The 14,787-nt window shown below is 34.2% G+C and overlaps 1 protein-coding gene across 4 annotated transcripts in view; it reads left to right on the plus strand.

Moving 5' to 3' along the window:
- The first annotated feature begins 1,629 nt into the window (after positions 1 to 1,629).
- CD36 (CD36 molecule) overlaps positions 1,630 to 14,787 on the plus strand; it is a 51,680-nt gene continuing 38,522 nt past the window's right edge. For 2 of the 4 annotated variants that reach the window (XM_027838894.1, XM_027838897.1), the window contains exons 1-3: positions 1,630 to 1,714; positions 4,861 to 4,944; positions 10,743 to 10,951. In XM_027838894.1, coding sequence (XP_027694695.1) covers positions 10,832 to 10,951 — 120 coding nt within the window. In that variant the 5' untranslated portion in view covers positions 1,630 to 1,714; positions 4,861 to 4,944; positions 10,743 to 10,831. Of the gene's footprint in view, positions 1,715 to 4,696; positions 4,769 to 4,860; positions 4,945 to 10,742; positions 10,952 to 14,787 lie in introns of those variants that run through there. The other 2 variants (XM_027838895.1, XM_027838896.1) reach the window with 2 other exon arrangements.

Genomic DNA, 14,787 nt, shown 5'->3' on the forward strand with positions numbered 1-14,787 from the left:
GACTCCAGTTCCAGCTCAATCCACTCTGAAACTTAACTGCCTCAACTTTGTCACTTTTTTTTTTTTTGGTCATTTATACTCTTAATGAATTGCCTGGGCCCCTGCCAGCTTAAGCAACTTGCTCAGGATTACATAGCCAGTATGTTTAGCAAATGGGACTTGAACCTACATCTATTTACTTTATTTAAAGCAAAGTACAATTGTACACCCATATCTCTGTTGAACTTTTTTATTTTGTTAATTTTTTACTTTTTCCACTACCATGACATTGTGGTATTCCCAGACTTTTACGAATAAACTGTAAGAAAATGGAACAATCATAAAATTCTACATGCTTCTATTTTTAAGACTAAAGAACCCTGAATTTGGCTAGACCCCAAATATCTTTTGCATATGTTCAATATGTCTTAGACTACATATTTTGAAAACCCAGTTTGTTGTTTGGTTTTGGATTCTCTTCCTAGATTCTTAGGACAGTGATTCCTCTCTCTATTTGCACGAGAATTTAAAAGTACATTAAGGAGACCTCGATGTACCTAAATACCAAAGTTGGAAGAGACTAAAGGTTAATCCAGTGATAATAACTAGTTTTAACAGAGTCTAATGAACTAAAATTCTACATGTTGCCTTAATTCATGGTTAGGGGTTAGGAAGGTTTCTATATGACTAGCCTTTTTGTGAAAATGACTATTTTATTTCTTAAGGCTTTTTCTAGAGAAATCCTATGAGTTTTTTTAATTTAAGATCCTTCCATTACAATGTCTATATCTTTGTGTTTGGATGATATAAATTCAAATGAGCAATTTTCCTTTGAAAACCTAATAATCAACATAATAATTGAATAATACTTAAAATGTCTTTATTTATTTTAATTATTTTGTTCCAATATCACTTGATGGTAGCAAAATTTTAGAAATAAATCAACATAGAATTTGGCACTTTCTGAACATGGGACTATAACAAAACTCAGATGATGATATCTTGGCTTAAGTATTTGGAGGACATTTTTGCAGATTGAATTGTGCTTTTTAGCTTCTATGAAACAAACAGAACTTGATAAATACATAAGGACTTCCAGTTGGAACAATAGATCATTTTCTTTTTTCTGGATCTGTATTTCATCCTTGCTAATTGATAGTCTTTCCAGCTATTAAAAAAAAACTGCTTTAACTAAATAAATTTTGATTTGTGAAATTATAATAATACACTTCAATGGATGTAAAATGTATAAATTCTACAATAGGTATCTCACCATCTTCATGACACAGCTTTTGAAATCTAAAATAATATAAGGAAGTGAGTTAATAGCTGCTTGTTTCACACCCCCAAGCTTCTGCATTTGAATTTATAACTGTACAACAGAACATATTATTAACAGCTCAGAAACTAAGTTCCCCTTTGTCTGCCTGGCCCCTGACTTACTTGGATAGGAATTTTACTAAAAGGAAAAAAAAATGCTGTTCTTAGTGTTTACTATGAGATATAGGTAATAGGTCTTTGTCAGGCCATAGCAATACAAATCTTTTTTTTTTTTTTTTTAACTGGCAACAAACTGGGATCTGACGTCTTCTTGAATATTTAAACTCTCTCACAGTCTTTAGTGGATGTTTTTTCAGTGTGAGGATTTAACTACAGTTGCCACTTGACCCTAATGAGCACTGTATGAACAAATGCTGTAATAATCAATTGAAATTTCATTCACAACTTTTCAAAGGTAAGTCTTAGGTTACTATATATAAATCTGTTAAGTAAGGGATTTTCCCATCTTCCAGCAGACAGTGGGACATAAAGCGTCCCTGTAAATGCTTTAAAAGAAATGTGAACAATTTTTAACTGTTACTGTTTTCTTCTAAATCTCTGAGTTGGAAAGAAACATTGTACATTATTTTTTGCAGTGTCCAACATTTGCTCCTAATTTTCTGAAGAAAAGGAGCTACTTTGTAATGCACTGCAAATCTTTTCACAGGATATACTAAGAAATTTAATACTTTTTTTGGTCTAAAGCCAACCACATTTCACCTTCCTATGACTTAAGATTCTTTATCATGGAAATGGCATTGCAAATATATGATCTTAATGTCAGATACTAATGTCGTGTGCTAAGTAATACATTTTAGAAAACACATTCTATAAGTCATGCAATGGAAATGTTTTAATAAAAAATACTTTAACTTCAGAGGAATAGGATTCAAGCTCTGTCTTTGTAAACTACCTCTTATGTGACATTGAGCAAATCACTTCTCTGGGCTTCAGTCTCCTCCTCCATAAAATGACCCCAAAAATCCTTCATTGTTAAATCTATTATCCTAGGTGTTATAGTTTAATATATATTTTTCTTGATTTTAATTTTCATCAACATATATCTATTATGGTGAAAAAGTAATCTATCTGCTATTGCTTAGTTTTATGTATTACTTGTTTACTCATTTTAATGGCAACATATCAACCTGTACTGTGTGATTATTTAATGCTTGACATCAGCAATAGTTTATTAATCTATCTGAATTGTATAACTCTAGCAGGAGTGGACTCTGATGAGATAACTAATTCAATGTGTGCTTGAGTAAGTTTTTTCATAGTTAAGCATTAACAAGTGGATAGAAGCGCTACTGATTTACAATCCTAGTAGCAATATGTTATACAGAATTGATGTAAATTTAACTCTTTGTGTGACTACATACACCAAGCTAACAAAAAAAAAATAGATGTTTCTCTTGAAGCCCATACTTTCCTTCATATCCTTCGATAAGAATTTTTTTTTAAAGAGTTTGAACAAAGGTGATGCCACTTCAGAAGAAATATTTAGGAAACAGTGATAATTCAGCCCAGTTGCTATCTTTACACTAGAGCTGTTACAACTTGGATTTAAGAATGGATAGTTTCAGATATTTTCGCAGATACATAAATTGAGCTTGATTAGTCATTTGCATGATTTTGTACCCTATTAAATAAATGGAGCTAAATTTTTAACCAAGTAGAGTAGATTTATAGATTCTGGCTTTAATTTTAAAAAATCTCAAGCTCCAAGTTAAAAGTTGAAAATGGTGGTTATGTTAGCTATGCAGTGGGGTAATGAAAGTGATCATGGAAAATTCATGAATCTTTATTTAGCTTACTAGATCACTTGATTATGATACTGCTTCTCCCCCACTTACCCCCTCAATAGCATTGAATAACAAGGTGGTGTAGTGAGTGAGGTAGCCATTGTATAGTCACAGCTGTGTTTGGACAAAATGTACAATCATTAATGACATTTGTCTAGAAAGCTGAGGTTAACACCCTTATTTGTGTATGTATTGTATTGTGTATGTATTGTGTATGTGTAATGTATTAATTTGATTTCAACATTTGTTCTAAATTCCTGCCTTAGAGTCTTCTATAACAATATTCCTTTGTATTCTGATCAAGTTTTTGGGAAGATTTCTCCTTTCCCCCACCATACTACATAGGGAGATTAATATGAATATTCTGACAGAATACCTGTACATGAAAGGGTTATTAGTCACGTCACTGAATTTTACTTTGTTTTCTACAAATATTTCACAGTTTATGTGCACATAGATGTATGGATTCAGTTATTTTTCTTTAACCAGGATGGAACACCCATAATGATCTATTAGATTCGTTCTGCAACAAATCCTGCTATTATTCCAGAAATGATTGTAAAGCCCCTTTCTTGCCCATGCATAGTAGTTCTAGAGTGGAGGTCCCCTGGGGACCAAGTATAGCACCAATTGTACTAGAGTGTAGCACCTCTCTTCATCAAAGAGCAGGCGGAACCAGCAACAGAATTTTGTCAAGGACCTTCCATTTTAACCAAAGGTGTAGAGGGCAGTGTGCATTCCCACATAGTGTAGAGTTGACCTGTAGCTTAGGTTTGGAATCACTTTCTCTTAGACTAAGTGTTAAGAGCCCCTTTTAATGATCTCATCTCTGACTAGAACTAGTATTAGAATACAGGTCTCCTGATTCCTAACTTGCCACTTTTCACATCATTTTTTTGTTGCCTTTCAGAAGGAAAGTCCACATATATGGACTATATAAACAAGTACATACAGAGGTTTGATACAAAGGAACAGAAGAAGAGGAATTGATATCAAACTATTTTTAGTAAATTATTTTCAACATATTGAATTCCAAACGTTTGACTAAACTCAACTTTTTTTGTTTATTTTCAAAATAGCCAGTTATTTGAATAAATATAACTTTTCAAATTGGGTTGTATGTGTCAAAATAGTCAAAGTATGTGAAGCAAGCAAGACTGGGGAGAAATCTGAGACAAGATGAATGAGTAGATCAGAGGATATCATAGTTTATTTTTGGTTCTTTTTGCAGGAAACAAAAAAATGAATGTGGGTAGATGAAGATCTGAGTCCTATATCTTCTCTTAAATCAGGAAACATTATTCAGAATCTGTCATTCATTTGTGGTAGGAGTCTTTTAGAAGACTGGAACAGATTTTGTTGTTCAGCCTTCACATTTCATATCCCAGGAAAACCCATTTCTGGGTCATGCCTCTTCTGGGTGGGGTTTCCCAAGTCACATAGCATCTATCCACATATGAGAATAATTACAGATTCTCTTGAAAACCATGTTCTGTGATGTCCTGGCATATAGGAGGGGTTTCTTAGAGTACAGCCTACAACAGGATTTGTCACTAAGTCAGCCTCTCATTATCTACCAGATTGCCAACTTGATAGTCAAAAGTTGTATCCTGAAAAAGCATCTATGGATTAAAAAGCCGGAAGGATTATTCTGTTGCCATTGTGTGAGTGTGTGTGTGTGTGTGTGTGTGTGTGTGTGTGTTTTCCCCAAAAAGTACCTGAGAGATCAGACGGACTTTTTTTGTTTGTTTTTAAGTGGAAAAGGAGAAGAATATAGAATCATAAAGTGTTTAGGATTGAGGAAAAAAAGCCATCTGATCTACCTTTGGGGTCACTGAAGGTATGTAATCAAGAAGAGTTTTAACAATGCATTTTATTTTTCTCCTCTTGTTTTTTATTCCTTAGCTATTTCTATCTTTCTCATTTTCTATTCATCTATTCTTTTCTCCTCTAAAATTAAAAACTTTAAAGCCTATTTAAAAATATGTGTTCTATTCCAGATACCATTGTCACTCTGCATTTTTTTTCAAAATAGAAATAGATAATGAAGAATGAAAACTTTACCTTAAGTCAACATTTTTGAGGTTGAGAGAACTTCAGTTAGTCTATCTCTTATTTCATGAATCAAAAGAATGTCAAATGTACAAGGCATTCATCTTGCATTTCAAGAAAAACTGCATATAAAATGGCAAATTATAAGGTTCTTCAGCAGTTGAAAGAGAGGGGAACTGCCAGCTAGCATGTGGCATGGCAAGATGACTTTTCTCCTGTACTCAATTCCAAGTCTGACATAATTTATACTTATGGACTCTCCTTTGCCTCAGGTCTTCTTAAGTAAAAAAAAAAAAGATGATAATGGTAAAATTTGCTCAGATGGGCATGCTATAGAAGTGCAAAGCATAATTATAATAATACTCCTTTGGGCACCAAAGTACACAAAATAATAAATCAACCTAAGTAATAGCAATACTTATCCATTTTTATATAAAAAGAAAGATGTTCCTTTAAGGTCAGAAAAAATATTTGTTTTTATGATTGAAGAATATAATACCTCTTAGAAAAGGCAACATAATAGTTGGAATTTCATTCAACCAACTAATGTCTTCATATCATATTAAATACTAACAATATAATAATATTAGACTAATATTTCAGATGAACTACAACCCTAGGTCAGCAGAGGACATACTAAAGTGAAGAAGACAGAAAGGATGAAGATGTAGCTGGTTGGGGAAACCAGAGGGTTTACTGGTAAAGCTGATTGCTTTGAAATAGAGAGTTAAGGCATTTCTGAGGGATGTCATTAGTATATTTTGTCCTGCTTAAATTAGCTTGTGCAAAGCTACTATGCATCAACCTTGTGCCCAGGACATTGTGGGTCACAGGAAGAGTGCAGCTTAAGGTATATATAGAGAGCCAACCAATAGTTGGCACAGCTCCCAGCATTCCTTTGTTAGATTCTTATAAATTGTATATGTCTTATATGTCTGTGTTTGGCCATTGACTGTTTGGCGTGTGGTATCCACTGAGAAATTTAAAACATTTTTTCAATGTTTAATATTTCTCCTTCCACCTTCTCCAATCATCCCACACTGTCAATTTAAGGGGAAAAACAAAATCATAGTGTAGTCTTTTTTTCCTCTCATTTATGACAGCTCTACTATTTTTTTCAACCACTTGTTAAAATATTATTATAATTAATAGTGGTAGCAGTAGTGATGGTGGTGGTGGTAGTAGTAATGGTAGTAGTGGTAGTAGTAATAGTAGTAGTAGTGGTAGTGGTGGTGGTGGTGGTGGTAGTTGTCGTTGTTGTTGTAGTAGTAGGTGATGATGGTGGTGGTGGTAATAGTAGTAGTGGTAGTAATAAGAGTAGTAGTAGCAGTCCTAGTCATAGTGGTAGTAGTTGTAGTAGTAGTAGTAAGTGATGGTGGTGGTGGCAGTGGTGTTTTTGGAGGTATTCTGTAGCAGTGGAAAGAGCACTGGCTCCGGTGTCAGAAGATTGCTTTAAATGCCACTTCTTATGCTACTTGTGGCACCTTGGGCAACAATAGCTAGTAATTATATAGAACTTACTTTGTGACAAGCATTGTTCTAAGAGCTTTAGAAATATCATCACATTTTTATCCTCACAAGGAGCCTTGGAGGTAAGTGCTATTATTATCCCCATTTTACAGTTGAGGAAACTGAGGCATGCAGAGGTTAAGCGACTTGCCTAAGGTCACCTCTAGTATGTGTCTGAGGCTGTATTTCTAATCAGTTCTTCCTGACTTCAGGCCCAGCATTCTATCCATTGCAAAATCTTGCTGTTTCTGCAACTCAGAGCATATTGGATGGAATTTAGTTTCCTGATTTGCAAAAGGAAGAAGTCAAACTCTGAAGTCTCTTCTGGCTTTAGACCTGCAATCCTATGTGACTCTGAAACATTTCCCAAAGGGAATAATAGCGACAACAGAACACTTCTGTGGCTTACATCTGTAGCTTTAATGTTAAGCCAAATGGCTAGGAAAACCATTGAACAAATTTCAGGTTGGTGGTGGTTCTCATGCCTTCTGTTGGTCCCATCTCTCTTCATTTCTTTTCATCTAACCACTCACAATCCTGTCTTTATTCAAGGGAAATACAGAAATTACAGAGTCAGACTAGAATGAGGGCTATAAAAGAATACTACTATTTCTTAAGAATATTTGAAGAATATGATTCCTTTCAAGAGCAGAGATCTTAAATTATTGGCTCAGCAAATTAACTTCTCTAGAAAGTGTATTGCCTCCCATTACTTAAAAAAACAACAACAATTAATTAAATACTGAGAAGCTTCCAGATCCTCTCTGAAGAATGCATACTAGGAAAGTGGTAAATTTTATAGAGGATGTTTTCCAGAGCTTATAACCAACATTCAGAATAACTAAAATTATTTTGTTTGGAAATTTTTAGTGAAATCTTCCCAGGGGAGACATTATGACCCGTAGATAGAATGACAATGACATTTTTCTTGAAATTATGACAGAATTACCAGAAAAGGAAACAGAGCTTAAAGATGTGACTATATTAACTCTTCAATATCATATCAAAAGGCACACATCTAAGTATGATTAATTGAGAAAGGGTTTTATAAGTGAATTTTTAGGCTTTTTTCTCTTCAAAAGGTAAATGATACAATAAAAAAAAAGATAGATTTAATTTGCCACAGTCTACAGAAAGTTTTAGCTATGATTTGGGATAGCAAATGAATGTGTGTGAAAAAATCTTTAATTCAATTTTAATTACTCCATAAAAAGATGGAGTTCATATTGTCTTGGATATTGATCTTTGTACATAGAAATGTTTGGTGTTTTTTTTTTTTGGCTAAGCAATGGGGTTAAGTGACTTGCCCAGGGTCACACAGCTAGTAACTGTCAAGTGTTTGAGGCCGAATTTGAACTAAGGGCCTCCTGACTCCAGGGCCAGTGCTGTGTCCACTGCGCCATCTAGCTGCCCCAACACTTTTTTTTAAAAAATAATTTCTGGGGTATTTATTCAACAGCAACTTTATTACCAAGGAGCAAAGAAACTAATGCCTTGTGGTTTGGCTATTTTTAACCAACATCAGGTTAAAAAATAGCATAATGAAAAAGGTGTAACTTAAATACTACAGAATTATAATTTTAATGAGATCTTGCCTTATTAGGAAGTATAGTGATTTTGTTATATTAGAAAGATGATGAAAGATACAAAGATGTTATTATTTCAGATTTTACAATCCATACGCCATTTTTATTGTTATGGCTAAGTTTACATTTTGCCCAAAAAGTTTGAAAATATGATTTATTACATGCATGTGCATAGAGACTTTGAAGAAAACCAGCGTGCATTTGAGAAAACTATTTGGTATTGTGACTCTGCCTACATGTATCTACATAACAAATGAATCTATGGTACTTTTTGACTCATTTTTAGTCAGAAATGGAATGAAAAAAATAGAATTACATAAGAATTTGAATTGTGTCTTTGGTCTGTGCTTTGTTTTCATAGACATGATGTCATTACATTTTAGACATGGATTTTAGAGGTCTAAGTGTCAGCCTTTCTAGGTTCAGGTTCTAAAATTTATAAGTGTAACCATCTCTCAGATGCCCTGGTTGGATAAGTTTATAAACAAAAAACCAAACAAACAACCAAAAACACCGCCTTCCATATCCTGGCATTCAAAGCCCTCTGTAATACTGTTCCCACCGACCTCTCTAATGATATTTCATATTCTCCATGTAAGTCAAACTGACCTTTATTCCCTCTTTATGACATTCTATTTCCAGCTTCTACGTCTTTATATGAGATTATGTTTGAAATGCTCTCTTCACCCATACTTTGTAGAATCCTAGCTTATATTGCTTCCAAGTAGAACAATAATACAGAAAATGAATTTGGCCTTGTTATAGTCCTTTTGCTGATTAAAAACATCAGCAGTTATTCTTTTTTTAAGTGTACATATGAACACATATACTGTGTATATGTGTACATTTGTATATATGTACATGTGTGTATATAAAGATGAATCAATGTACAAGATGAATCAAAATACTTAGTATTTTGCACTAATTAATGAGAAACCTAGAACTTGAACTTGGGTCTTATGCTTGAAGCCCAGTGTACTTTAAGTTATAATATGCAGACCCATTGCCATACTGTTTTATCAATCTTCTTTCTAAAAAATATCCACTAATATAAATTGAAAAAAAATGACTTCAAGCCTTGATTAATCACCTAGAACATTATTCTGCACATAACAGTGGCTCCAAAGAGGAATAAGATACATTCTCTCTCACCTCTCCCAGAGCTTGTATAGTCTTATGAAAGATATTTTCTTCCAGTTTTTGTCTATAATAATAGCTATTCATTATCTCAAAAGGGTAAACATTATTCTAATTATGCATCACAAAGAACAGATAGGTACTGCTTTGTCATAAAATAGAAATTTTAAGTTGTAGCTCTAGGTGATAAAGAGAACAAAATCAGAAGTTGTTTTTCATTTAAAATAAAAACTGAAAGTGATAGTGGTTGACTCAGTTTGAGTTTGGTCAGATATTTTTTCTATTTTATATGCCATCTCAAAAATATTGCATTTTAGTGTTTGTCATAAGGACATATTAATAAGATTTGAGCTGAATAAAGCATGAGTTTTGTATTTACTTAGATGTTCAAGTCTCTGCAGGTAGATTTTATGTAGAGCAGTAATTGTCATTATAACTAATGTTAGAATTAATCCTTTGGCAAGTGGCAACGTGTTATAATAGAAAGGTCACTGAACTTGGAGTCAGACTTTGGTTTGAGTGTCTAGTGAGGTGAGACCTGGACAATTTACTTAGCTTCATACTTCAAACCTTAGTTTCCTCATCTGTGAAATGCGAACGATACCTTCCTTACAAAGTTGCCATGCAAAAAGTGATTTGTAAATTGTAAGATACTATATAAATATGAACTACATTATTGTTGTTGTTGTTACTAATGATTTGTTTTCTAGCATTTTGTTTTCAACCCTATCTCAGCTTACTCTGTATATGTTTGTTTTTATAGATTTCAAATGATAGGAAGAATTGGCTTTTTTCTGAAATAAGTCATCTCAAAATCTCTGTGTAGCCTCCCTCCTGCTGCTAATCCTAAAGAAGGTATAGGGAAGGGGATTATTAAATTATTGAACTATTATTTTAGTAATATGTGGATTTATGGGAACATCAAGACAAAAATCTGTTGAACTTGCAAAAAAGAAGCTAAAAGGGTGTGGATATGATTAACTAGAGAAACCAGAGAGCTCAAAAGGGTATGACAAGGTGAGGAAGAAGTAGGAAGGTGGAGATGAGCTTGATAACATCATGTATGTATAATTTTAATAAGTTTATTATTTGTCAGCTAAGTATCCCAGAAAAAAAAGAACAGAACAGTTTATAAGATACATTCGAGCCAATTATAATCTTGCATTATGTTTGTGAAAAGAAAAGGGTGGGAAACCTTAGAGTCTATCCTAGAAGCATAAACGAATAGAACCAAGCGTTTGTTTATTTGTCACTAGCACGGTTATCTTCCCATCAGTGTTCATTGCTTGTTTTTTGTACTTTGATCTTGTTGAACTGATACAAAGCCTCTGCTTTATGATGTTTCTAATAATAGGATCAAGTCCCTTATACTTTCAGCGTGAGAGACCCAAAGAGTGAAAAGAACCTGGTGCCAAATCCTACGTGGTCCTTTAAACAGGAAAAATGGGCTGTGATTGGAACTGTGGGCTCATCACAAGTGCTGTCATTGGTGGAGTACTGGCTGTATTGGGAGGCATCTTAATGCCTGTTGGAGACATGATTATTCAGAGCACAATTAAAAAGGTACATATTAGTCTGGAGGAAATTGTTGGTGACTCTGACTCTGATTTTTCTTTGTTTCTTTTCCATTTTAAGTATTATCTTCCTATTAAGAGGTCAACATAATGTTTCCTAAATATTTAGAATATAAAATAACAGTAGCTGTGCTGGTGAGGAACACTGAAAAGGACATGGAGGAGAAAAAAAAAGGATGTTTTTAAGTTAATTTAATATGGCAGTGATATGTTAACATGTCTTATTTTTATAATTAGCTATAATTAATTTCACATATCTTAGTATGATAGAAAAATGGTCATGGATTTTAAGTCAGTTATATAATATTTCTAACCCTAGTTTCTATTGATTTGACTTGAGTTGTATGGAAGAGGGTCCTTAGTACATTTCTCAATTGCAACAAATGAAAATTCTGGAAAAAGCTTCCTATAGGTCTCCATGACAGTAGCAAGGCAGTGTGTGTGTGTGTGTGTGTGTGTGTGTGTGTATGTGTGTGTGTGTGAGCTATTCCTACAAATAAACATTTTATAATGGACCAGGGAATTATCCTGATATGTTATACAATCAAAGCTGGTGAGTAGACCTCATTTTAAATTAGGATGATGAGATTTGGAGCTGGACAGCCTAGATCTTCATCAACTCCAATCCTCCCATTTTATATATTTGGAAATTGAATACTTAGAGAAGATATTCTTAATATGTTTGTTGTCATGGCCCCTTTTGAACAAATTGGTAAGGCCTATGGACTCCTTGGAATGATGTTTTTCAATATATAAAATGCATCACATTACAAAGGATATTAATTATATCAAAATACAGTTTATATATATATAACATATATATGTATAAATGTGTATGTATCTACCTATATATAATCCTATATGTGTATATATAATTTATATGCATGTACTTATGTCTACATACATTTTTTTGCGTAATATATGTGTGTATGTATATGTATATATATATATATGCATGTAAATCAAGTTAATAAACTCTAGGATAAGAATCTCTGACTTAGAGAATATCAGGGATTTATTCAAAGTCATACAAATTTTAAAAAGCAAAGCTAGGTTTGGAAACTTGGTCCTCAGACACTGAATCAAGTGCTATGCACATCGACTCAAACTATTACCTATTGTTAATTATTGAATGAAAAAGAGTTAAACTGATTTCTTCAACATTTAAAAACATAAGTGATGATATCAGTTTGAAGTTTTCTTCCATAAAAGTAGTTCGTGGCCCTTGAAGCTCTTAGTAGGCAGTTTTTCCTATTATGTCACAAATAAAATAACAGCACCAGGTAGCCAAGGCTGGTGCTAAACCTCGCTAGACTTCTCTAGTCTAGCAAGGTGGTCCTGAAAGGACAAACACAGCCCTTTGCTTGGCCATAATAAAAGCCTTTATATCTACCAGAGTTTATACTTTGGAAATAACACCTCTGAGCTCCATTCACCTCCAGTCGATGAAGAAACAGTGAAATAGGACTTTAGAAGAGGTATGCTGGTTACATGGTTTAAAAAGTCAACTCAGACTCTTGTTTTAAAATGGATGAGAGCAACTTATGGGCCTCTGGATTGATGTTTTCCAGAATTATTATTTATACTAATTGTATTTTTGAGCACTTACTGTATGCATAGCACTGTTATGAGCTTGTGTGTGAGGTATCCAAAGTAAATAAAAGAAATTACCCTGTTGTCTAGGAACTTAACAAATGTGTTACGAGTTTAATTAGGTTATATACACTTGAAACAAGTTACATCTGTGTTCTGAGATAGCCCACTTTGGCCAGTTTTAAGTGTAAGGACATTTTTTATTCTAGCAAGCCTATATCTGTCTTTCTGCAACTTAAATGTAGAGAGCATCTACTCCAGTCCTCTCACTTTACAAATGAGGAAACTGAGGCCCAGTGAGGTTTAGTGACTTGGAAGAGGATCAGCTCTACCCATTGTTCTTAATTTTTACCACTGGTTCAAGCAGAACAAGTCTAATCCCTCTTCCATGAGCTAGCCCTACAGATATTGGAAAATAACCATCATGTCCCTCTGTCTTTTCTTTCCCAAACTAAACATCTTCATATCCTTCTACCTACCACCACATAGTAAGGTTTCTCATCCTCTCGGCTCCCTGGTCACGTATTTTTCTTTATGTGCTAATGCACAGCTATATCCTTAACTAAAAGAATTTCATTGACATATCACAAGTACATTATATGTGTGTGTGTGTGTGTGTGTGTGTGTGTGCGTGTGCGTGTGTGCATGTGTGTGTGTGTATAAAACAGGCCAGGGTGAATTCTCCACATACAACCTCCCCATATTTCATCCATTTCACATTGCTTCTACAAAATATAGATTGGCAAAGAGGAAATTTTACTTTCTAGGGCAAATTCAAGCTGCTGGTAAGTGTTGAATGATATCCAGGACAGTCCCCTTAATTGAGACCAGCCTAGAGATCTTCATCTGCAAATGGTCCTCTATATTCCAAATGTAACTGATATAACTGTCCTTTAAAGTCCTTATGAAGCTATAATCTGTACTGGTAGCAGGCATTTCCACATTGAAGGATTGTAAATCTTTTGTAATATTGAAGTAATTAGCATGCATTGTTTCCTCTGTAGTCATTAACATGAAAGAAAAAAAATCAAAATCCTGAAAGCTTATTCTAATGATTGGATGTTAGAGTAGGGTAGTTGGGAATCTATTTTCCACTTATACTCAATGAAGGCAAGTAACAACTAGGTAAGGGGTGGTAGCAATGAAAAGAAGGATCCAGAAAGTTCAAACCTAGACTTGACTTCATAGATGCTTTGGAAAAGTCACTTGGCCTCCATTTCCTCTTCTGTGAAATGTGGGGATGAGCCTCTGAGGTCCCTTCTAACACTAGGCCTATGGTCCTAGGACCCTAAAATATAAGCTGAGTGAGGCAGATGCAGAAAGCTTACCCTTCCCCATGAGACTGATGATCATATATTCTGAAACAAAATTCAGAACATACTGTTTAATATATTCCTTTTTAAATGAATAATTTTTCTTCCTGCCTTCCAAATTGAACTGGAAAAATCTAGGATGCATATTCCCTTTGTCTCTGTTACCATAGAAGTCTATTCAGCATGCCAACAGAGGGAACCAAATCAATCTTCTACCTTATACTTTCTTCTTTGTCTCTCTACTGTGATTATTTTGAATATAAGAGATTAGTGAGTGATGTCTTGAGAAATGTTAGACCCAGAGGAAAAGAATTTCCAGGGAACAACAGAATTCTCCTTGTGCAAACTCTCTGGCAGCCTGGAAGGGCAGCTAGTCATAATTGTCAAAGAGATGTCTGCACTTGCTCTATTCAGCAAGAGTTTTTCAACTCTGTGAACTATAACTTCCAATAGAGCTTGCCACCAGTTCATTGAAGGATCATCAGCTCTCTAGGGTAGTACAGTAGAGTCCCAATAAGACCCAATTGGTTCAGTTGGTTGTTGTCTTTCACATTCATAGAGGACCAAAATGATGTCATTCTGTTGGGGTCGAGGTACAGTATGTCCAGTTGTGGCTGATCAGTCCAATAAAAGCTTGGAAGGCTCTACCATAGATCAGGTACAAATAATTCATATAAATATTTGGAGTGGAGATGTCTCTACATTTGTGCATCTCACATTTCTTTCTTTTTTGGAACATCTGAAGATCCATGATACTCAATCCCTTCAATAGGAAGGCTACACTTTCTAAAATATGTGTTATGGAAACTATAACATCTGAATTTTCTCCATTAAATAAGAACATGAAGGTGAGATGTAAGATGTACTGACTTTATCTATCTATCTATCTATCTATCTATCTATCTATCTATCTATCTAT

This window comes from Vombatus ursinus, unplaced genomic scaffold, assembly GCF_900497805.2.
Source record: "Vombatus ursinus unplaced genomic scaffold, bare-nosed wombat genome assembly UNPS02014830.1, whole genome shotgun sequence".
NCBI lineage: Eukaryota > Metazoa > Chordata > Mammalia > Diprotodontia > Vombatidae > Vombatus > Vombatus ursinus.